The sequence below is a fragment of the Hylobates moloch genome, unplaced genomic scaffold, assembly GCF_009828535.3.
Source record: "Hylobates moloch isolate HMO894 unplaced genomic scaffold, HMol_V3 SCAFFOLD_8, whole genome shotgun sequence".
In the NCBI taxonomy this organism is placed as follows: Eukaryota; Metazoa; Chordata; class Mammalia; order Primates; family Hylobatidae; genus Hylobates; species Hylobates moloch.
In genome coordinates this window covers 27,105,580-27,130,490 of record NW_026652283.1, presented here as the reverse complement: position 1 = coordinate 27,130,490, position 24,911 = coordinate 27,105,580, and the positions used below count along the sequence as shown (strand labels likewise).

Sequence of the window (24,911 nt, the reverse complement as noted above, 5' to 3'; positions counted from 1 at the left end):
TACTGACATGAGAAGAACATGCCTTGTTCACAGTTTCCTGTGCCCATCACAGTTTCCTTTTGAGTACTGGAAATTCTGTTCAAGTGACTTACTTTCTTTCACTAAATTCAAGGGCTTTCATTTTTGAATATGTATGCTATTTTCAATAACCTCTCTACTGATGTGTGAGTCACAAATATAAAAGAAGTGAGTGAATGAACCACACCGTACACTGGTGGAGGAAGTGAAAGAGATTTTTACTATGATTATATAATGATGCAGAAAGGTATATGTAAAGTTGTTCCTCTTGTTCTTAACAGGATTAAGTAACTTAACCTGTAAAACCAACTAAGAGCAGAAGGAGAGGGCATGTTTGCCTAGTTCCATGGCTAAGCTCCACCCCAGACAAGATATTTTCATTTTCAACACATGATACATAAGAAAAGGAAAATGTGAATCACAGGAATGGAGGAAATATTGAGGACAAAAGCCAAGTGTTGAATATATTATAGTCACACTAAAGCTTAAATGAGTAAGTACTCTAAGCTACTAAGGAAATACTAAGCCATAAAGTTATTTTAAATGTTAAATACCCCCACAGATGAATAAAAAGTATACATTTAAATTTTTGTAGAATGGCAAGGAAGATACGATTAATATGCTCCTAGTACAAGGTATTAATCACATTATACATGCAAAAATTAATAAAAAACCATAGTGAAAAGAATAGTGGGACTATTTTACAACTCAATCTCAATGTACACTGCTGGGTATATGGCTTATCCTGGAATATTTTACTTCAAATGAGATGTTCATAAAATCATCCACACTGGAAAAAAGGTCATCTGGAAAAGATTCAAATGGGTTGGTGGAATCTAATTTTGCAATTTAGTAGTATAATGTCCTGAGCCACAACCTTCTCTAACAACCAGAACATCAAAGATGTGATAAGAACCTGTGGAAACAGATACCAGAAAACCTGTATACTTATTACAAAGTTAAGATGGAAATCTCTCCTTGTTCAAGCTTAACATGTGTGACTTAATTTGATAAACAGTACTCTGCTGTCTAGTTTCTCATTATTTTCTTCAGTTTTATACTTACAATCAGAGTTGAAAAATAGCAGAGGCCATGGATAACAGGTTCAATAGCAAGAAAATGGGGAGAAGGAGAGAAGCAACAGATTAATTGATTAGAAGGACACATAAATACAGAGAACGGATGACGCCAAGGACTCAAGAAACAATGGAAATCTAATCTAGATGAATTTAGTAGAAAGAAATTTAAGCTCTTTTTTTTTAGTAAACTTGGTGGCCATCATTCTATGAAAAAAGTACTATAACTAACATATATGAAATATCCCTGAGTAATCAGGGGGAAACACTGTTGATTAACACAATGATAAGTTTAATCACTAAAATTTACAAAAAACCCTACATACATACATATATATGTGTATGTGTGTGTATATATATATATATACACACACCTTATATATGTGTATATATATACCTATATATACATATATACCTATATATATATACCTTAAGAACTATTTTTAGTACAACTACATAGAACCCAAAACCTAATCTATGCAAAGTATCGCATATCCTTTGAACAGTGTTGTATAACTTAGGCATTAACTGTACAAAATCTCAGATTACTTGAAAAAGAATGATATTATGGTGGCCAAGCTACAAACTTTCTACAAAATGATGAACCTAGCAATTGCTAATGTTCTGTTCTAGAAAGAATGAAACCCACCTAGTTTAACTTGAAAGGATCAGTTTTAGAATTAGCCAAAAGACTAAAAAGCTGGAAAAATATTTCTTCAGTAACCATAGCAATTTGGGAGAAATTACCAAAGAATGTAGTGGCCATTTGTAATGTTTTCTGATTTTTGATATCCTCCCTATGTTTAAAAAATTTCCAGCCTTATGAGGTATGATTCCCCGGCATAAAACCCAAGAAAACTGTTATCTAGCCTGCTCTGCTCCTAAGGCTCCACTAACCAGAGTCAAATGTGCAAGACTTTGATTCATAAGTGAGGAATTAGAGGTCTCTGTATAGCATCTATTTTGCTCGTGACAATGATAATAGAAGTATCCAAATTTGGGGGATGGAAATGATTGAACTATGCAATAGTTTATCCTAGTGCTTGATGGGAATGTGCAGCAAAGAGTGGTTTATCTTTAGCCAGTTTTGCAGTGTAGTTTTTGCTATTGTTCATGGAAGCTTAACCTTGGTTTTCCAGCCCTCTAACAACTTTGTTGCTTACCTAATATCGTTTTAATAAACTCCTCCTCTGCTTAGCCAGATGAAAGCAGCTTCTGTTATTTAAAAGAAGAACCCTGGTTGATATGTAAATTGGTTCTAGAAGTGGTTGAAGACAATATAACCTCAGGAAAATCAGAAGATTTTAGTTACCTGGTTCTGTAAGGGTCGATGGCTGTAAAGATCCAGATGGTATTCTTTAAAAAAACATAAAATCCAGTAGTTTATAGCGTGCAGTAGCAAAGTAACAAATTATTAACTATAGCCACTTGAAATGAAGTGACCACTGAAGGCAAGACTTTCAGTGGCCCAACATTTGGATACTTCTATTACCAGATCCAGGGGCTATGGACATGGAAAAATATGAAGAGCATGAAGAATTCAAAAACAAAATTAGTTGATCCTAATTTCACACAACAGCTTTAAAAAGATAATTAAAGTCTTGTGATGCTAAATTCTCAATTCAAGCAATAATCAAGGCCACCAATTACTCTGTAACGTTGCTCCTGGAAAGGTAAAAGTCAGTATCTGTGAACAACAGTGTCTGTCTTCTGTAGGCTACGAATGCTGGTGGGCTACATGGCTTTCAATGTTACGGGATGCTGAGGTAGCAAAACTCAAATAGACACACCTAATTATAAGAAGCAGGAGGAAATGGTTACTGTTACTGCTAGCATGGTTGAGTTGTAATCAGAATGCTCTGACCTGCAGGAACATCAGCTTTGGGTACTTGATCAGATGAACCATATGAACAAAACTGACAGGCATCCAAAAAAGTCCAACTTAAAATTATAAAAATATCCAGACTTAATGAACAAAGGTCTGACATGAGTTACTACAACAAACATTTGTAATGTCTTCTCCAATATCCAGTCCTGAGTCAATTCACATGCCCAGGGTTTTCTGAGTGAGGAGGAGATTGCACATCCTTGAAAACGTCTATTGCAATAATATCACAGATAGAGACTGTAAATCTTCAGTTTGGCCTTCCTCATCAAGGTAGCTACACTGGAGAAAGGGAAATATCAGGTCTTTTGTGTACCATTGTATAGTAACTCTGAACCAAGACTAAAACTGAAGACCTAGAATACCACCTTGTACTACTGGTCAGAATGGATGCTTATCAGAATCAAATGGTGAATGAAGTTTCCATCTGAATCTGTCTCATATCCAGCCCAATTGGGCCTTAAACACATAATATAGTTATCTCCAGATTATGCAGTAGACATTGGAGGAGAGTGATTTATGAGAGACTTAACCAGATAGTGATTTCAAATGCAGCTGCTGTTGTAGATATGCATTTAAAAATGTACATCTAGAGCTCTTAGGACCAGGTATACAACTATTAATCTGGCAAATGCTTTTTCCCTGTATCTCAATACACAGAGAACACCTGTAACAGCTGTGTTTATATGACAGGTACAATAGTAAACCATTTCATCTTAGGGTTATATAAATTATTTGGCTCTGTACCACAATATATTTCACAAAGATCATTAGTGTCTCACCATCACATATGACAACTACATTGATGACATATGTGTCCAGAACCTAGAAAGCAGGAAGTAATTAAGTCAAAGTATACCTATGAGTCCAGTAAGGTGTTAAGATATAGCACATGAAAATACAAGAACTATATCTCAGTAAAATTTCTGGAGGTCCAACGATCTTGCATATACCAGGATAGGCTTTACAAAGTTAAAGGCAACTTACTGCACCTTGCACCTCCTACCGCTAAGAAAGAGACACATTGCGAGGTGGAACTCTTTGTGGTATTTACACATTAGTTTGAGAATCCTGCTTTAACCTATTTATGAAGTGACCTGAAAGCCTCTAGTTGTGAGGAGGTCCCAGAGAAAAAGGAGGCTTCCTTGTTAGTCCATACTATAGTGCATCTACCTGGCCCTAATTAACAACCAATAGATTCAATGGGTGTTAGGACTGTTAGCAGTTTATTGAGATGCTATGTGGAGCCTGTGAAAAGTTCTAATAGAGGAATTGCAGCAGAAACCTCTAAGGTTTTGGAACAAAGTCATCAGGCAGGGAAATCTTATCCCTTTGAAAAGCAGCACTTAGCTCATTGCTAAGTGTCATTCAACATTGTATATTTGGCTGTGAAAAAACAAATGTGACCTGATCTGCCTAAAATGAACTTGTTTTAGCTGATCCTCCAACCTATTAAATTGGGCATGCTCAAAGTAGAAAGCCATATCAAATGACTCTCATATACACAGACAAAGATTCAAGATGATTGTGACAGCAGAAGTTGAATGATCAGACCACTCACGCTCTCAGCAATACTTGTCTTGTGGTTGGGTGCCACAGAATATTTCAGGTCATCCTCTTTGTAGACAATGAGTGAGCATATTTTGTTTTTATAAGAGATACTCTGAGTATTTTATTATTATTTTAGTTGATACTACTGTTACTATATGTAAGCATGGAAGAAGAATGTATTTTGAAGGTTAGGTTTAAATATTGGCAATGGGAATATATTGATGTTAGACAGCCAGGTAGTGTATGTTTATTAAGTTTTCTTGTTTTAGCACTTTTTGAAAATCCTTACATGTTGGGGCATATTCCATGCATATAAGTTCTGTCCCTCTAAGGTAAAATCCACAAACAGTATTTTCTTAGCTGCTTTTGTGTTCAGTGTACATATATACGCATGTGACCAAAGTTCTACTTTTCTTCCCAATTTATCTGGGTCTTATTGAAAAGGCACAAATTAGATGGAGTCTGTAAAAACAGAAAGGTATACTAAATTCCTGTTAGTGGAAAAAGTAATAATTCCTAGAATATTGTATGAAAAATAATGTGTAAATTATTCAATAAGTCTTAAAAATTTACCAAGGTAGATCCTACAGTCTCACCATATAGTTTGCAGTCAAACAGAACCAAGGTAAAATCTTGACCCTCTTACTGATCTTGGGTAGTTATCTAATATCACTGACTCTCAATTTTCCTTATCTGAAAAATGAGGTATTATTTTAGGGTTGTTGTGAGGATTGAGACAGTAAATATAAAGCATCCACTATTGTATCTTGGACAAACTTGGGACCCAATAAATGGTAGTTCTTTTATATATTTTTTCTAATATAGAACATTTTACTTAAACAACTTAAATTTCCATTTAAGTTGAGTATTTCTAGGTATTTATTTAGTTTTGAGGTGATACTGTGGTACTGTTTTCTGGGAGCCTATATTGCTGAATTTTTACAGCAAGCAACTTTTTCTTAGTTGAACAAGTTCACATCTTTGAAACTCTTCTTCAGGGTTATATCTTTAATAGTTCACTCTGAACAATGATTTCCATGAAACTATCATCATCTTTTCCTAAATAAGAAACAAAAACAACATAGTTTTATAGTTAAAGTATATAATAAAATATAGTGGTGACATGTAGGCTGTTCTCTTGGCCAGTCCTTTTCTGAGTACCTCCTGCCCTTCTAGTTCTCTTAGCTGTTCATGTTACAGCTGTAACTCTTCACTGGTTCTAACTACTGTCGGCTTTAATAATTTTCTTCAGATATTGGCTTCATCCTAGATAGTAAAGTGAAATGGCTAGTATACAGGAAGTTGACAAGGGCCATTGGTGTGATATAGTAGAAAAAGCACTGGGTCAAATTTTAGCTATGCCATTATTAGATGTAATCTCAGAACCATAATTTCTATCATCTGATTTTCTGGTTTACAAAAGAATAATAAACATGCAAGTGATTATAGATTATAAGAGTCAAATAACATATAAAAAATCTTTATAAATTTCAGTTGCTAAACAAATATGTATCATTATTAAGAATACTAGGATAAGGCTCTCTTTATTGGTTATTTTATTTGTCCTTGTAGCCTAAGCACAGTGCTCCAACTATTAAGGGTATTCATAATATTTCTTTATAGAATGAAAAAAAAACATTTATACTGAAGCTTCTCCATATGCAGTTTAAGAAGGGATAGTGAAAAGTATACACAGATGCATGCTGTGTAAATATATAGATATATATAGACAGATTAAGATGCTGGCAATTTGTAATACCACTTCATTCTCCATTTCCTTCTAAACAGTTTAATAGCATGGGCTGGAGTGAGAACAGTGAAGGCAATTGTGGGCCCTTAATAAACAGCTCACAAATAGAGGTCCTTCAAACAGTCACACAAACACACACACACTCTTTCACATATACACACACACATACATGTACACCTTCATACACACACACACACACACTTTCATATATACACACAAACATACATACACCTACACCTTCACACACACACACACAAATTTTTGACTTCTAAGGATGGCTGAAGGGCATATCAATACAATAAACCAAAAAAATTCCCTCTATGTCTATTGTCCCCAATAATCTCAGCTTTATGAGCCAAGATATTCTAGAATTGCATCCAAAAGGTGTATCAAGAATCTAGAAAATAGACTTCTTTACAAAAATTTTTATATATAAATTTGCTTATTCTTTTAAGAAACCAAATCCTTTGGCTTCTCACAGACTCTTTTTCTTCTTTTTATTATATAGCCTAGTCCAGATTTTAGTTTTCATTTGACAGAAACCAAAAGTCCATCCTGATCATCATAGGCTTAAGTGATCTTCTGGAATTCTGTTGTCAATTGTTGTCACCATAATGCATTTGGTCTTTATTCAAGCACTGTCATGTGCCAATGGTGTCTATTATTGCTTCAAGCTATTATTTTGACCTCACTTAATTCCTTAAGGAGTACGTTCTTATACTTTCCTTCCAAAATAAGGCTTTAAGCTTTAGAAGACATGGTGCTTCTGGTCTCGCACAGCTTTTTTGATCTACCTCCTGGGTTCAAGGGATTCTCCTGCATCAGTGAATACATGTTTTTTAAAGTTAAATCATTTTACCAAAGAATAAAGTTAGTTATCATTATAGTAATTCAAGAAGTGATTATTTAGATGAACAATTTTGAATTGTTACATAAAAACAGAGATAAACATTTTCATATACTAGATGCCTCCAAAGTCTTTATGCTCACTGTACTTCGATTAGAATCCACCCAAAAACCAATGAAAAATACCGCATTAACTGCTACACCAAACTAGTTTTTATGTGTACATGCATAAATTTACATTTTGATTTTAAGTTAAAACATATTTTATATTCCTTGATACAGGAATAATGGGATATAATCTAAGCATTGGGCTTTATCTTTAACATCATCTCAATTACCACACTGTTGAAATGGAAATGACAGATAGGGTTGTCTCACCAAAGTGTGTGATTGTCCACATATCAGTAAGTTTTTTCAAGATTATTCTTATGCAAGTGAGAAGAGCAAAACAAGACAGGCCATCAAGAAGACTGATAAAATATAAAGTAGGAGGCAGCAATAAATTTGATTTTAAAGTATAATTTGTAAAATAAACTGTCAAAGAATTTAAGATAGAAAAATAGTGAATAAGTTTTAAAATCATACATTAACCTTAAACAACTATAAAACCTTTAAAAATTATTTACTTCATTGGCTTCACTAATCTCTCTTTCAAATCAAATTTCCTAAGCTTTTAATTTAAAGAGAAGGATAAATTGTGACCTAGTTGAAACATCATTTGGCAAGATGGTTAGTACTGGCTATTTTTCTAAATCCAAATATTTTTCCATTTGTTTATTGTGCCACCTGAAATGGATATCATTACACAAATTTGGAAGGTAAACTTCTGATGATTTAAATTACAATATAGCTTATGTAGAGAAGGCTAAATTCCCTTTGGCATCAAAAAATGAGGTACAACTGAAAACAGGCAACAATGAATGTGAGGGTATAGTATGCTTTTTAATATGTGTTGGTTACATAAAAGCATTTTCAAATATGAGACCCAAATCAAAAGTTACAAGGGCAGATGCTTTAGACCACAGATGCTGAATTGTTAATGAGCTACTTCTTGCACATACAGCTACACAGCCTCCTCCAGATTGGATAGAAGCAAGAGTAATTAGGATGAGAATGGTGCAGGAAGTTGGGGAATGTCAGGAAAGTGCCATTTTTCTACACTAACGTATAAATACCATATAATGTAACTACTATGATGCAACTGATTTATATCAAGAATTAAAAATCTCTCTCGGTTTATCAACTGTCAAGGAAAATGTTACTCACAGTCTTAACAGAATTTTAGGACTTTGAGAGTCATTAGAGATCAGCTAGTCAAATTTCTATATTTCTAAGAAGAGAAAAGTAAGGGACCATGAAATATTAAATAACTTATATTGAAATAATGGTTTATTCAAGTAACTGTGTAACTGGTCAGAACATAAGGAAAGTTCATTTTGTCTAAATATTATCTTTTAATAGTTGGAGATGCAAACATCCAAGAATATTGCAGCAAAACTGGATTAAAAGAGCCCTTTTATATTTAAAAAATTCTGACAATGCCTTGACCACAAAATCTTTGAAGTAAAGAAAATTGCTTCTTACTCTTCTCTAAAAACCTAAATTAAAAGGATACTCTAAAGTGAAGGTTATTTTCCTGGAGGTGATTTAGAAAACACAGGCAATAATTTTGTTTCTTAAGAGGAAAAATAATATTTTATTACATTTGGATGAGATTTTATTTTTTAGGAATCACTGCTTGGCTGTGTGTAGTTGTTGCTTGCTGAATGTTATTCACACTTCCTCCCTCATAGCAAACTCATGTGTAACAGTCTCAACTTGTGGGATGGGTTGGAACTCTTCGTTCTAATCCAAGGGCTGTCGGTCATTATAAACCACAAATTATTCCTCCCTAGGGAAGTGTCAGGGATATATTCTTTCCCATCTCATTTGTCTGCCATCTCCATTTATAAAATAAAGTTTATGGCACTAACGATCAGATATGATGTATAATACCTTATCTGGCATTAATACATAGAAATCTTCTCCAGAATAGCACCTAAGAGACTTCAATTGTCTAGTTACCCTGAGGCATAAGAAGCGAATAAAAATTTTAAAGGGCTGAAAGGAAGAAACTTTCCCCGCAAGATAATTTTTATGATTTAGAACAGGAGTTGATAAACATTCTTCTTTAAAGAACCAGATAGTAAATATTTTGGGTTGTATGTCCCAATGGTCTCTCTTTACTCAACTCTGCTATTGAAGCATGACACCAGTTAGTGGACAATACAAAAATGAATGGATATGAATGTGTGTTTCAATTAAACTTTATTTACAAAAGCAGGCAGCAGGCCAGATTTGACCCATGAGTTGTAGTCTGCAACTTCTGCTATAGAATTTACAGTGATTGAAGAGAGTCTGAAACCAAAATTTACATGTTAATAAAATACAATATGGTCTTTCAATGCAAATCACTGTACTTGCAGGTACCTTGCTGATCCACAGAAAGATTAAATATATTTTTAAATCTTTTTAGGTTTTCCTGTTTGCCTTTTCTTCTCTATTATATAAGTTATATTGGAAATGTCTAAATCCATTAAAATTAGATAATTTCTGCCAAGTTCAATGGAAAATTTATGAGTGTTAAGGCTGCAGATTATCTTTTTGATTCCACAGTAAAGTTGTAAATTCAATGTAATGATCCTTTTTTTCCCTCAGGATTAGCATGATAGATTTTACAGAGAAATTTCTAAAAAGATTATGAGGTAGAATTCTTATAAAAAGGCATTTTTATTACTAAAACTAATTCATCATTGATTTAAATTATCTTTCTGGTTGATCATTTTAAAAGCTCTCCTTATTTGGATATTTTCATTACATAGCAATTTTTGGTTATGATTATGACTCGGACTAATATTGCAAGTACTATGTATCTGACTTAGTAAATAATTTAGGATGTAATTTGAATGTAAATTATAATTTACTTAATTAGTACATGCACAGGTAGCCCCTCTGTCCTAAGATGTTTAGACCAGACGAATACTAGGTATTTTTAAAGTTTAGTGACATCTCTACTGATTTGACACATAAAAATTGGTAAATGGCATTTAAAATTAAAATTTTCTCAGAATTCTAACTTTAATTCTAGTATAATTCTGAGTACAATTTTACTACTCAACAGGAATGGATAACTGATTAAGTACTTATTAATTTTAGATACACAGAGCTATGTAACTTCATATAGCAATTTGTAAATCCATTGTGTTTTACATTGTTAGATAATTCGTAAGTTATTTCAAAAATTAAGCATTTTGAATTTTTCATTCTGTGTTTTTCTGTCTTTTAAAAGCAAAAGACCAAAAAAAGGATGTAGAGGAAAAGTCTTCATTTCAAACTTTTAATGAATTTGGTAAAAGTATGATGATGTCTAACGAAAGACTATTAAGACAAAAGACATAAACGGTAGGACCCAATACAACAGTAAACTTCTTCCTTCAAAGATTTTCAAAAACTTCAAGAACAGATTACTTCACAAACTGAAATTCAAGCTCAGTTGGAAACAAGGTCTATCGGGCTTTTAAGTTGTCTAATGTTGAAAATCTCAAATTGACTCTTTAATTAAAAAAAAAAAAACCTGGAGAAGAGAAAGGAAAATTTTTGTTCTGGAAATGTGTTCTTCTCTGATGTAAATAGATATCCATCTTCCAAAGGAAGAAGTAGATGTGAGTTGCCCTAATTCAGTCTTTTGGAAACAGACAAGAAGATTATGAATTTGCTGAAAAACTTTTGTTTTTCCTAAGTATGAGTGTATAAGCTCTGAGATATCTTTTTTGTGTATGAAAATTTTCCAAACCCCAAGATATTCATAAAAATTAACTCAAAATACTGAAATACATTTTTGGAAAAGAAGAATATAGAGAATCTCAATTTTTTAAAATTTACATAATAAAGAGGTCTAGTAATTACTTTCATTTCAGATCATTTATTGACTTTCTTTTTTTATAGCTTTTCTGTTTGGAAAGATACAAACATTCAAATATTAAAAATATGCCACAGTGTACATTATTAATAAAACTTTAAAATCCCAAAGTGGAAGTAATAAATTTCCTACAAGTGTACTGATTAAATCAGTTTTAATCTTCTGTGAATTAGTAACAGAAGTGAAATAAAATTTTAGAATTCACACTATAAATTCAGAGGAAATAGAACACCAAACACTATTCTAAAGAGCACATTTTTTAATTAGCAACAATAATGTTGCTAGTTGTTTCTATTTTCTGTAAAAAATGTGGTAAAGATGATAAGTATAACACATATTTATTGAGTCCTTACTGTAGCTGCTATTTTATTACATGTATTAATTCATAACAACTCTGTAAGGTAGGTATTAGATTTATTCTCCTTAATATATAAGGAAGCAAGCAAAGAGAAGTAGAACGTCAGTGCAAATGAAAGCTAATGTCATGGTTTCTTTGCTGTTATTTTAATAATGTCTCTACATGTGGTAACTGATTTACTGACTAATACAAGTGAATACTAGGCCTTCAGTATGATTTGCAAGAACACATAGACTAAATGCCAGAGCTCATTGTCAGCTCTTTTCAAACTTAATTTGCTTCATGTGGGGAACAGATATCTCTTAAAAAGGCATTTCTTATTCTTATTATAGGCACTTCTTATGGTAGCCACATAACTCCCTTTGACAAAAAAGTAACATTATCTTTAAAATTCTTTTAAGAAAAATCATCCATCTCAACCAAAGAAATGTTAGTCTAAAATAATCTTATGAATGAGTTTGATTTGTTATATAATTTCTCATTCAGATTTAGAGCTCAAATAAAGATTGGCCAGTACCAGACACTGCAAAAACATGCCAAATTGTAAAGACCATCGAGGCTAGGAATAAACTGCATCAACTAACGAGCAAAATAACCAACTAACATCACAATGACAGGATCAAATTCACACATAACAATACTAACTTTAAATGTAAATGGGCTAAATGCTCCAATTAAAAGACACAGACTGGCAAATTGGATAAGGAGTCAAGACCCATCAGTGTGCTGTATTCAGGAAACCCATCTCACGTGCAGAGACACACATAGACTCAAAATAAAGGGATGGAGGAAGATCTATCAAGCAAATGGAAAAAAAAAAAGGCAGGGGTTGCAATCCTAGTCTCTGATAAAATACACTTTAAACCAACAAAGATCAAAAGAGAAAAAGAAGGCCATTACATAATGGTAAAGGGATCAATTCAACAAGCAGAGCTAACTATCCTAAATATATATGCACCCAACACAGGAGCAACCAGATTCATAAAGCAAGTCCTGAGTGACCTACAAAGGGACTTAAACTCCCACACAATAATAATGGGAGATTTTAACACCCCACTGTCAACATTAGACAGATCAACGAGACAGAAAGTTAACAAGGATATCCAGGAATTGAACTCAGCTCTACACAAAGGGGACCTAATAGACATCTACAGAACTCTGCACCCCAAATCGACAGAATATACATTTTTTTCAGCACTCCACCACACCTATTCCAAAATTGACCACATAGTTGGAAGTAAAGCTCTCCTCAGCAAATGTAAAAGAACAGAAATTATAACAAACTGTCTCTCAGACCACAGTGCAATCAAACTAGAACTCAGGATTAAGAAACTCACTCAAAACTGCTTAACTACATGGAAACTGAACAACCTGCTCCTGAATGACTACTGGGTACATAATGAAATGAAGGCAGAAATAAAGATGTTCTTTGAAACCAACGAGAACAAAGACACAACATACCAGAATCTCTGGGACACATTCAAAGCAGTGTGTAGAGGGAAATTTATAGCACTAAATGCCCACAAGAGAAAGCAGGAAAGATCCAAAATTGACACCCTAACATCACAATTAAAAGAACTAGAAAAGCAAGAGCAAACACATTCAAAAGCTGGCAGAAGGCTAGAAATAACTAAAATCAGAGCAGAACTGAAGGAAATAGAGACACAAAAAACCCTTCAAAAATTAATGAATCCCGGAGCTGGATTTTTGAAAAGATCAACAAAATTGATAGACCACTAGCAAGACTAATAAAGAATAAAAGAGAGAAGAATCAAATAGATGCAATAAAAAATGAAAAAGGGGTTATCACCACTGATCCCACAGAAATACAATCTACCATCAGAGAATACTACAAATACCTCTACCCAAATAAACTAGAAAATCTAGAAGAAATGGATAAATTCCTCGACAAATACACCCTCCCAAGACTAAACCAGGAAGAAGTTGAATCTCTGAATAGACCAATAACAGGCTCTGAAGTTGTGGCAATAATCAATAGCTTACCAACCAAAAAGAGTCCAGGACCTGATGGATTCACAGCCGAATTCTACCAGAGGTACATGGAGGAGTTGGTACCATTCCTTCTGAAACTATTCCAATCGACAGAAAAAGAGGGAATCCTCCCTAACACATTTTATGAGGCCAGCATCATCCTGATACCAAAGCCTGGCAGAGACATAACCAAAAAAGAGAATTTCAGACCAATATCCTTCATGAACGTTGATGCAAAAATCCTCAATAAAATACTGACAAACCGAATCCAGCAGCACATCAAAAAGCTTACACACCATGATCAAGTGGGCTTCATCCCTGGGATGCAAGGCTGGTTCAACATATGCAAATCAATAAATGTAATCCAGCATATAAACAGAACCAAAGACAAAAACCACATGATTATCTCAATAGATGCAGAAAAGGCCTTTGACAAAATTCAACAGCCCTTCATGCTAAAAACTCTCAATAAATTAGGTATTGATGGGACGTATCTCGAAATAACAAGAGCTATCTATGACAAACCCACAGCCAATATCATACTGAATGGGCAAAAACTGGAAGCATTCCCTTTGAAAACTGGCACAAGACAGGGATGCCCTCTCTCACCTCTCCTATTCAACATAGTGCTGGAAGTTCTGGGCAGGGCAATCAGGCAGGAGAAGGAAATAAAGGGTATTCAATTAGGAAAAGAGGAAGTCAAATTGTCCCTGTTTGCAGATGACATGATTGTATATCTAGAAAACCCCATTGTCTCAGCCCAAAATCTCCTTAAGCTGATTAGCAACTTCAGCAAAGTCTCAGGATACAAAATCAATGTAGAAAAATCACAAGCATTCTTGTACACCAATCACAGACAAACAGAGAGGCAAATCATGAGTGAACTCCCATTCACAATTGCTTCAAAGAGAATAAAATACCTAGGAATCCAACTTACAAGGGATGTGAAGGACCTCTTCAAGGAGAACTACAAACCACTGCTCAATGAAATCAAAGAGGATACAAACAAATGGAAGAACATTCCATGCTCATGGGTTGGAAGAATCAATATCGTGAAAATGGCCATACTGCCCAAGGTAATTTATAGATTCAATGCCACCCCCATCAAGCTACCAATGACTTTCTTCACAGAATTGGAAAAAACTACTTGAAAGTTCATATGAAACCAAAAAAGAGCCCGCATCCCCAAGTCAATCCTAAGCCAAAAGAACAAAGCTGGAGGCATCACGCTACCTGACTTCAAACTATACTACAAGGCTATAGTAACCAAAACAGCATGGTACTGGTACCACAACAGAGACATAGATCAATGGAACCAAACAGAGCCCTCAGAAATAATGCCACATATCTACAACTATCTGACCTTTGACAAACCTGACAAAAACAAGCAATGGGGAAAGGATTCCCTATTTAATAAATGGTGCTGGGAAAACTGGCTAGCCATATGTAGAAAGCTGAAACTGGATCCCTTCCTTACCCCTTATACAAAAATTAATTCAAGATGGATTCAAGACTTACATGTTAGACCTAAAACCATGAAAACCCTAGAAGAAAGCCTAGGCAATACCATTCAGGACATAGGCATGGGCAAGGACTTCATGTCTAAAACACCAAAAGCAATGGCAACAAAAGCCAAAATTGACAAATGGGATCTAATTGACAAATGGGATCTAAATAGCTTCTGCACAGCAAAAGAAACTACCATCAGAGTGAACAGGCAACCTACAGAATGGGAGAAAATTTTTGCAACCTACTTGTCTGACAAAGGGCTAATATCCAGAATCTACAATGAACTCAAACAAATTTACAAGAAAAAAACAAACAACCCCATCAAAAAGTGGGCGAAGGATATGAACACTCACACCAGTTAGAATGGCCATCATTAAAAAGTCAGGAAACAACAGGTGCTGGAGACGATGTGGAGAAATAGGAACAGTTTTACACTGTTGGTGGAACTGTAAACTAGTTCAACCATTGTGGAAGTCAGTGTGGCGATTCTTCAGGGATCTAGACCTAGAAATACCATTTGACCCAGCCATCCCATTACTGGGTATATACCCAAAGGACTAAAATCATGCTGTTATAAAGACACATCCACACGTATGTTTGTTGCGGCACTATTCACAATAGCAAAGACTTGGAACCAATCCAAATGTCCAACAACGATAGACTAGATTAAGAAAATGTGGCACATATACACCATGGAATACTATGCAGCCATAAAAAATGATGAGTTCATGTCCTTTGTAGGGACATGGATGAAACTGGAAAACATCATTCTCAGTAAACTATGGCAAGGACAAAAAACCAAACACTGCATGTTCTCACTCATAGGTGGGAATTGAACAATGAGAACTCATGGACACAGGAAGGGGAACATCACACTCCGGGGACTGTTGTGGGTTGGTGGGGAGGGGTGAGGGACAGCATTAGGAGATATATGTAATGCTAAATGATGAGTTAATGGGTGCAGCACACCAACACGGCACATGGATACATATGTAACAAACCTGCACATTGTGCACATGTACCCTAAAACTTAAAATTAAAAATCCCAAATGTAAAAAAAATAAATAAATAAATAAATAAAATGAGCTTACTCTCATTAAAAAAAAAAAAAAAGATTGGCCATATATTATTAAGACAAGACACTAAAAACGTGGAAACAACTAAATATCCACTGACAGATGAATGGATATAAAATGTGATATATATGTACAACAAAATACCATTCAGCTTTAAAAATGAAGAAAATTCTGCAATATAGAACAGCATGGACGATCCTTGAGGGCATTATGCTAAGTGAAATAAGCCAGTCACAGAAAGACACATACTGCATGGTTTCACTTATATACAGTATCTAAACTAGTCACATTCATAGAGTCAGAGTGGACTGGTGGATACCAGGGGCTTGGGTTAGAGAGAAACAGGAAATACCCAAACAATGGCATAAAGTTTCGGTCAAGCAAGATGAATAAGTTCTAAAGCTTTGCTATACAACACTGTACATCTATAGTCAATGATAAAGTATTATAGACTTAAAATTTTAAAAGGAAGATCTCGTGTTAAGTGTTCTTACTAAGATAAAATAATTTTAAAAAGAGATGATAAAAAAGGAAATACCCACAAGAAGTCTTTGAATTTATTCGATACTAAAGTTCTTTCACAATTGCAATCCCTGTATGCATATAAAATGTACCTATTATTCCTTTGCTGCATGATTACTTTTGAACAAGAGTTTTTAAAATAAACTCTTTGTAGGTACACATGGAAATAGGAGTTTTCTGAGAACATAATACTCCCGGAAAAGCCAAGTGACTCTTTGGCTCAGAATTTTCTCTTTACAAGGTTAGGCATCTATCAGGAATTTGAGTGAAAATGCTTTTAAAAACACTCTGAGATAAAATGTACAAAGATTTAATCCCATATAAAATCTTTCTGTGAGTGGTTAATTTATCTGGAAAGACTACTTAGCAAGTTTTTACTCTGGTGACAAATTCTCCTCTGTTGAAACCTAATTGCAGCCATCAAGAGATGGGGATTTTCTTTGTATCACACCAAATTTGACTTCAAGTTGACAGCACTGGATGGCTGGGCATGGCGGCTCATGCCTGTATTCCCTGCACTTTGGGAGGCTGAGGTGGGTGGATCACTTGAGGCCAGGAGTTCAAGACCAGCCTGGACAACATGGTGAAACCCCATCTCTACTAAAAATAAAAAATAAAAAAATTAGCTGGGTATGGTGGCAGGCGCCTGTAATTTCAGCTACTCAGGAGGCTGGGGCAGAAGAATCGCTTGAATCCGGGAGGCAGAGGTTACAGTGAGTGGAGATCACGCCACTGCACTCCAGCCTGGGTGACAGAGCAAGGTTCTGTCTCAAAAAAAAAAAAGTATAGGACTAAAGTAGTGTCATGAGCTTTTAGTGGACTTCTTGAACTGCCAAAGGCAGGATAATAGCTTATCATACATTTTCTATTTATTTTGCCATTTTGGCCACCAATTAAGTTTAGCTATTGTATCAAATTTCCTCATGCACACTGTTTATGTTTGTTTTGTTACATTATGTAATGTAGTATGTTTGCAATATATTATATATTGCACACAAATACTTAAATATATTTATATAATATATAACATACACTAAACATATAAAGAAAACATCCTAAAAAACAATGTGAAAAATTTTATTATATATTTTATTATATATATTTATTACAGAGAAGATTACAGTAAACATCTAATCTTAAAGAGTTTCTTATTTTGTGTATTGCTTAGAGGACTGAAGATTTATTGAAAAGACAACAAATCAAGTTAGATCCATTATTTTCAGCTACTCTTCAGACTAACATTAATAAAACCACATTGCATGAAAATGCTATTTTTTTCAAAGCTTTAATATGCATTCTAAATTCTTACAAGCATATTCTGAGTTATGGTTTTGAAATGACACTATGGCAGAAGAGCCTGAATTTGCTAACTGTAATTATGCCCATTAGAACTACAGTGGTGTTAATACACTCAGAAAGCTTCAATGATGCATACACATGTCTGTAAATATTGTAAGAAATTAACAAATGTATGGCAAAAGACTCTAAAAATGTAGAACTGCCTATTATCCTTGTGAGTAACCCTAAATTGGAAATGCTATAGGTTATTTCTAGGAGTCTACCAAGAAATTATTCACTGTAACTTTTTGCTGACAGATGGGATTTCTGTTTATAGACATAACTATCAGAATATATAATTATATCAGAAAATATCCTTAGATGAAGATCCGTAAGTTAGATGACACAGGACATTTTAAATATTTTACAATTTCATGTTACTGTATGGAAGTCACTGATTGAGTTTACTGAAGCACAAATTAAAACTCTTCAGGAGATACTTACCCTTTTCTGTTCTTTTATATACTCTATCAATTCATCTCTCGTTCTTTTCACTGCCTCTTCCACAGCCTTTTCACTTCGTTTCTGCTCTTCTATTATTGCTGCCTTAACAGTTTCCTGTTTGTGGAAGAAGGCAAAACAGTCAGGGAGGTAAGCACTATGACATATTTGTGTCCATTTCATATAAACTAAAAATCCTCTTCAGCAGGTTTCGGCTCATTCTATTCAAAGTGTACCTTTACACAGGAGTAAGAACTTACATAATCTTTTGGGATCTGTCAGAGATTTCACAGAACTCCCTTTCCTAAACTGAATGAAAGGAAAGGAACGGAATATGCCATTTATTGCAGGGAGTGCCTGACAGACTCCAATGGCTTCCTCACCAACCTTTCATTTGATGTTTACATGATTCATTGCCTTCCTGTATTTTGCACTATCCACATAAGACTTCCAACTTGTGTTTATTCTTCCAAGAACACTCTAACGCTCTAGCTGTTTTATTCACGTTTAATTTTGCCATCACACAATAATCAAGTGTAGTCTGAGTGGTACGATTTACAGCTAGCTTGGTCCTCTTGCCAGGTTAAGATGTTGTGAGCTGGACACCATAAGTAAGAGGTAAAAATTCCACCCAGTATGCTAGTATTTGAAATGAGAGATCCAGGGAGGGAAATGGTATTCTCCATTTATTGAAATAGTAATCAGGTACCTAAGAGATTTCAGAATTGCAAATACAAAAAGCAAGCTAAAATTCTGTAAAACTACACTTCTCAGGAAGTCATGATATTTTCTGCTACAATAGTGTATCATGAAACGGAATGAATGCCACGAAGCAAAATCTTTTCATTCCCATCTATAGGTACCAACCTTTTTTTATTGGACATCAAGGCAATCAATCGGAAAATGGCTTGAGTTTCTCAGAATATTTGCTTCAGTTTTGATTCTTGGAGTTTCCTCACTTTGTGGACTGTATGTATGACTTTGCTTAGTTTTCCCCAATTAATTTTAGATATTTATATGTAACTCAGAAAATATAAAATAATATAAAGGATTCTCTATTTCAAATCTATTTACTGTAGAAAATGGAAACGTGGAAAAATATAAACACAAAGAAAGACACACATATATATACACTTGGATATACAGAAGATGGGATAAACTGTACATACTATTTTCTAAACTCTAGCATTTTTTACTTATATCTTGGACATTTTCTGAAGACATTACATATTCTTCTATAATATGATTTCTATTATATTATAGGGTTGCATAATAATCTATTTTACCAATTTTTAATCATGGGTATTCTGGTCATTTTAAATAAAATACAGCAGTGACAAACATCCACATATGTATCTTTGTGCTACACTGAAGATATTTACTTTGGACTAATTCAAAAAGTGGAATCATTTTTGGCCAAAGGATTTAAACTCAATATATCTTTTGACATTTTGTACAAATTTCTTCTTATAAGAAGCCCACAGGGATGGCTATTTTCTTGCATCCTTGACAACGTTTATTTTCATCGGTTTTTAGAATCTTTGCTTACTTGGGGAAAATGACATCTAATTTTACCCTGTACTCTTAAAAGATTACCATGTGATGTTGAGCATTTAATTTATAAAAATATTGGCAATACACGTTTTCTCTTGTCATTTGCTTGATTATATCATCTATCACTTTAATACTGGTATACTTATTTTTTATTCCCTTCCTTATAAAATTAACTGAAAATTCTGAAAGTCTTTGAAAAATTTTACTATTTTATTTTCAATCACTGAGTACATTAAATGTTGGTTCCACTGATAGAGTACAAAGTTGTTTCCATAATTATTTCAAAAGATTAAAGTTGAAAAACTATAGCAATTTATAAAAGAAAAACATGAGAATAAAACTATTCAGCATCTGCTATTATAATTCTTATAGACTTCACACTTGCAAATTTAGAATTTGAAGTTATTCAAATTTAGAAAGGTAAAAATACTACATACATACTAAGCTCTCTGAAATACAACATGTTAATAATTCTGTAGTGAAGAATATGAATATTCACATTATATGAGTAAATTAAAAGTATAAATACCTTCACATTAGTTCAAGTCAGGTTTTGCTAACAGGTGAGTTACAAAAATCCTTAGTTTTCAGGGCTTTTGAAATTTTACAACTGCAGATAAAAAACTGTCACAAGAAGCATATTAATTAAAAGCAAAAGCATCAATTTAAATAAATGGGCTATAACCAGAAAAACATGAAGAGTTAATGAAAGTTATTCAGTTAACACTTTTGAGGGAGCTGAGTGTTTATATTATTAATACCTTCTCAGTTGATATTTTTGAGGCGCTACCATTTCTTGTTTTTGAGCTGGCAAAAGACCATTTACAGTACAAAATTTCACTTGATTCTATCCTCCCCAGTTGGGAGTTAAGTGACAGTCAAGGTTGTGAAGCTCATCCTGCTCATCCTGCTCATATATAAATTATTCCTTTGAATGTTATACAAAAGTAAAGTTTAAGCCTTCCACTTTCTAATCAGGCCCAATTCTGAATTAGTAAGAATTGATTAATAAATTTTGTTTGCATGTATGCAAGTGGTATGTGAATATCTGCTTGCATGTTTTGTTGGTTCCATAAATTAAATATATCATTCCTGGGAGTCATGAGAATTAATCTGAAATAAAACATAGCTTGCAAGAAATGAATAGTTGCCACCAATAAGTACATTCAAACAGGAAATTCTGAAAAGAATTTTCCAAAATATTTTGGTGATAACACCACCACTGAACATGGTATATTCTTTAAGGAAGGGTTTCTCAACCTTAGAACTACTGACAATCCTTTGCTGTAAGGGAGCATTCTGTGTGTAAGCAGCATACCTAGTATCTACCCACTAGATGGCTTCCAGTTGAGAAACACTATCCTAAGGTGAATAGTTTGGAATGAAAGGTACTCAACTGCACATATGTTATGCTGTATTTGTGAAAATACATCAGTCATATTGGAATGTTTTTATCTAAAAATATATGCAGAAACATCCTACCCAAATGATTATCTAACTAGTGTTCAAATGTGGAGAAAGTTCCATATACTATTTTTTAAAAGTAAATGACTGGAATCAGTTTTTATGCTGTTATGATTAAATAGATCATGTTGAATGTCATTCAGGGCTAAAAGCTTATATGATATTTTACATAAGATGTTATAATTTCTCTTTATTGCTTAAAAGTATAGTTATGCTTTAGTATCCATTAAATCTACCATACATTTCAGTATTCACAGGATCATGAACCAGTGAAATGCCTGTGGTTGTCTGCCCTTTATCAGGGCAATTTTGTTAAGGACTGTAAACATAGCTCAGTTATTTACAGAAAACAAGTATCACCAACTAACTGAATTCTGGCCTGTGGGTTGTAAACCATAGTACTATGTGGTTGTTTAATTTTCTGGGGAAATTGTATGTTTTACTTATTTTTTGTTTCTACACAAAATACGTGCATATTATCTAATCATGTACTATTCTGAAAGTTACATGTGGTTGTAGAAATGCACCTTAGAAAATGAGCGATAAACTAGAGGTGCAAAGATGAGATACACACGTTATGCTGGGTTCTAGTTTGTGGTTGGTAGCAAACTCTGTTCACGCATTCATTTGTCAAATATGTCCTAAATACCTATTTTGTGTAAAAAATAGTCCCAAATACTGAAAGCTATATTTGTCCATCTCTTGATGAGTTTCCAATTTATTTGTGAAAATAAAATACAAATGCACAGAAACTGAAATAACCGTATACTAAAAGAGATCTTAAAGGACATTGTGGTTAATGAGTGGTGGTAACACTAGTTTGAGTTATAAGGAAGGAGATATCACAATGTCTACAATGGTCACAGAAAGCCTTAAAAAAATAGGTGAGTTCTGACTTGAGGTTTAATAGGTGTTTCATGTGTGGAACGAAGATGAAGACTGAGAGATCTATAGAAGTAGCTCAAGTTGAATGTTATTTAGGAATAATAGTTTATATGACATTGGGTACAAGAGCGCAAAAACAGAACCTGAGTATAAGTTTGAGGCTTCTGGCTACAGATGAAGGCTCTCTTTGGAAAAGTGGAAAGAAAGGAAGGCTGGGACCAGGTATTGGGGACCCTGAAGGCTTAAGGCTGATGTCAGCAACCCAAGATGTAAAGAGCTACCAATAATAGCATGTAGATTGGTTGCTTTTCTGCCACTTGTATAGTCTTTACATGAGTCAGAAAACACAGTCTTTATTAATCTCATACATAGTCATCCTTGCCTCACCCCAAATGATATATCAAAAGTAAATAGGCTAGCTCATTAGCACAACATCTTCAAAAGCTGCTAACTCTTAAACATTGGTCTAAACAAAGAAAAGAATAGACACATTTTCATTTCCGTCCTAAATGGGCAAAGTATTACTCATATAGTATCATCGTATGTCCACAGCCAACTCTGATCTAGGGTATATATGCCATAAATTTGTATCTGTGTTTGTAATCTCAATGTACAAATAGAACAGTTTCATTTTTTTTAATATTTTTTTATTATACTTTAAGTTCTAGGGTACATGTGCACAACGTGCAGGTTTGTTACATATGTATACATGTGCCATGTTGGTGTGCTGCACCCATTAACTCATCATTTACATCAGGTATATCTCCTAATGCTATCCTTCCCCCCTCCACCAACCCCATGACAGGCCCCGCTGTGTGATGTTCCCCATCACGTGTCCAAGTGTTCTCATTGTTCAATTCCCACCTATGAGTGAGAACATGTGGGTGTTTGGTTTTCTGTCCTTGTGATAGTTTGCTTAGAATGATGGTTTCCAGCTTCATCCATGTCCCTACAAAGGACATGAACTCTTCCTTTTTCATGGCTGTATAGTATTCCATGGTGTATATGATGTGCCACATTTTCTTAATCCAGTCTGTCATTCATGGATATTTGGATTGGTTCCAAGTCTTTGCTATTGTGAATAGTGCCACAATAAACATACATGTGCATGTGTCTTTATAGCAGCATGATTTACAATCCTTTAGGTACATACCCAGTAATGGGATGGCTGGGTCAAATGGTATTTCTAGTTCTAGATCCTTGAGGGATCACCACACTGTCTTCCACGATGGTTGAACTAATTTACAGTCCCACCAACAGTGTAAAAGTGTTCCTATTTCTCCACATCCTCTCCAGCACCTGTTGTTTCCTGACTTTTTAATGATCACCATTCTAACTGGTGTGAGATGGTATCTCATTGCAGTTTTGATTTGCATTTCTCTGATGGCCAGTGATGATGAGCATTTTTTCATGTGCCTGTTGGCTGCATAAATGTCTTCTTTTTAGGAATGTCTGTTCCTATCCTTCGCACACTTTTTGATGGGGATGTGGCATTCATTCCATTTCATGATACACTATTGTAGCTGAAAATATCATGACTGCCTGAGAAGTGTAGTTTTACAGAATTTTAGCTTTCTTTCTGTATTTGCAATTCTGAAATCTCTTAGGTACCTGATTACTACTTCAATAAACAGCACCATTTCCCTCCCTAGATCACTCATTTCAAATACTAGCACACTGGGTGGAATTTTTACCTCTTACCCCAAAGAGAATTCTACTCTTTTCATTAGATCTATATTAAAAATTGTAATCCATTATTAATATATTTTTAATTTCAATAAAAATTGTTATTTTTTTCTCATTATATAAGCACCTATGTAATATTCTCAATTAAGCCTCTTAGCCCATAAAGCCTTCTATCTTGACCTTTGCAGAAAAAGTCTGCCAATCTCTGATTTAGGTCATCATTCTGCAAGGTGGCAATCTGGGAGGGGCTAAGCTGTGCAGTTCTTTTTTGTCTTGGCTGGGCTCTTTCATGTATCTGCAATCAGCCACTCAATCTAATGTAGCTGGCTACTATTAGAATGGCTTCAGATAGGAGTGCTTGTCTCTTCCTTCTGTGGTCTCCCATTCTCCAATAGACTAGTTTAAGATTTTTCACATGGAAGCTGAAGAGGGTTTCAAAACAAAGTGTGAAAGCATGTAAGGCCACTTAAGACATGATCTCAGAAATGAAACAATGGGCTGGGTGTGGTGGCTCATGCCTGTAATCCCAGAACTTTGGGAGGATGAGGTGGGCTGATCAACTGAGGGCAGGAGTTCGAGACCAGCCTGGTCAACATGGCAAAACCCCATCTCTACTAAAAATTCAAAAATTAGCCAGGTGTGATGGCAGACGCCTGTAGTCCCAGCTACTCAGGGAGGCTGAGGTACGAGAACTGCTTGAACCCGGCAGGCGGAGGTTGCAGTGAGCTGAGATTGCGCCACTGCACTCCAGTCTGGGTGACAGATCAAGACCCCATCTCAAAAAAAAAAAAAAAAAAAGAGAAAAGAAACGAAACAATGTCACTTCAGCTATATTATATTGGCCTGAGTAAATTATTATGAGTTAATGCCCAAATTCTCTCCTAGTTGTATATATCTTCTCAACATGCTTAAAGATATGAAATGTTCTGTTTGTCTTCTTGGAGATAGAACTCCTTGACCTATCTCCAAACTGGACTGGTTGTTCTCTAGGTCTGTTAAATA

The 24,911-nt window shown here is 34.5% G+C and overlaps 1 protein-coding gene across 17 annotated transcripts in view; it reads right to left on the bottom strand.

The window, feature by feature from the left end:
• The window catches only part of CCDC91 (coiled-coil domain containing 91), a 356,689-nt gene that overhangs the window by 48,138 nt on the left and 283,640 nt on the right, over positions 1-24,911 (bottom strand). For 9 of the 17 annotated variants that reach the window (XM_058442150.1, XM_058442148.1, XM_058442144.1 and 6 more), the window contains 2 exons: positions 18,324-18,437; positions 2,407-2,450 (listed from right to left, as the gene is read on the bottom strand). In XM_058442150.1, coding sequence (XP_058298133.1) covers positions 2,407-2,450; positions 18,324-18,437 — 158 coding nt within the window. Of the gene's footprint in view, positions 1-757; positions 1,079-2,257; positions 2,310-2,406; positions 2,451-18,323; positions 18,438-24,911 lie in introns of those variants that run through there. The other 8 variants (XM_058442151.1, XM_058442153.1, XM_032159919.2 and 5 more) reach the window with 3 other exon arrangements.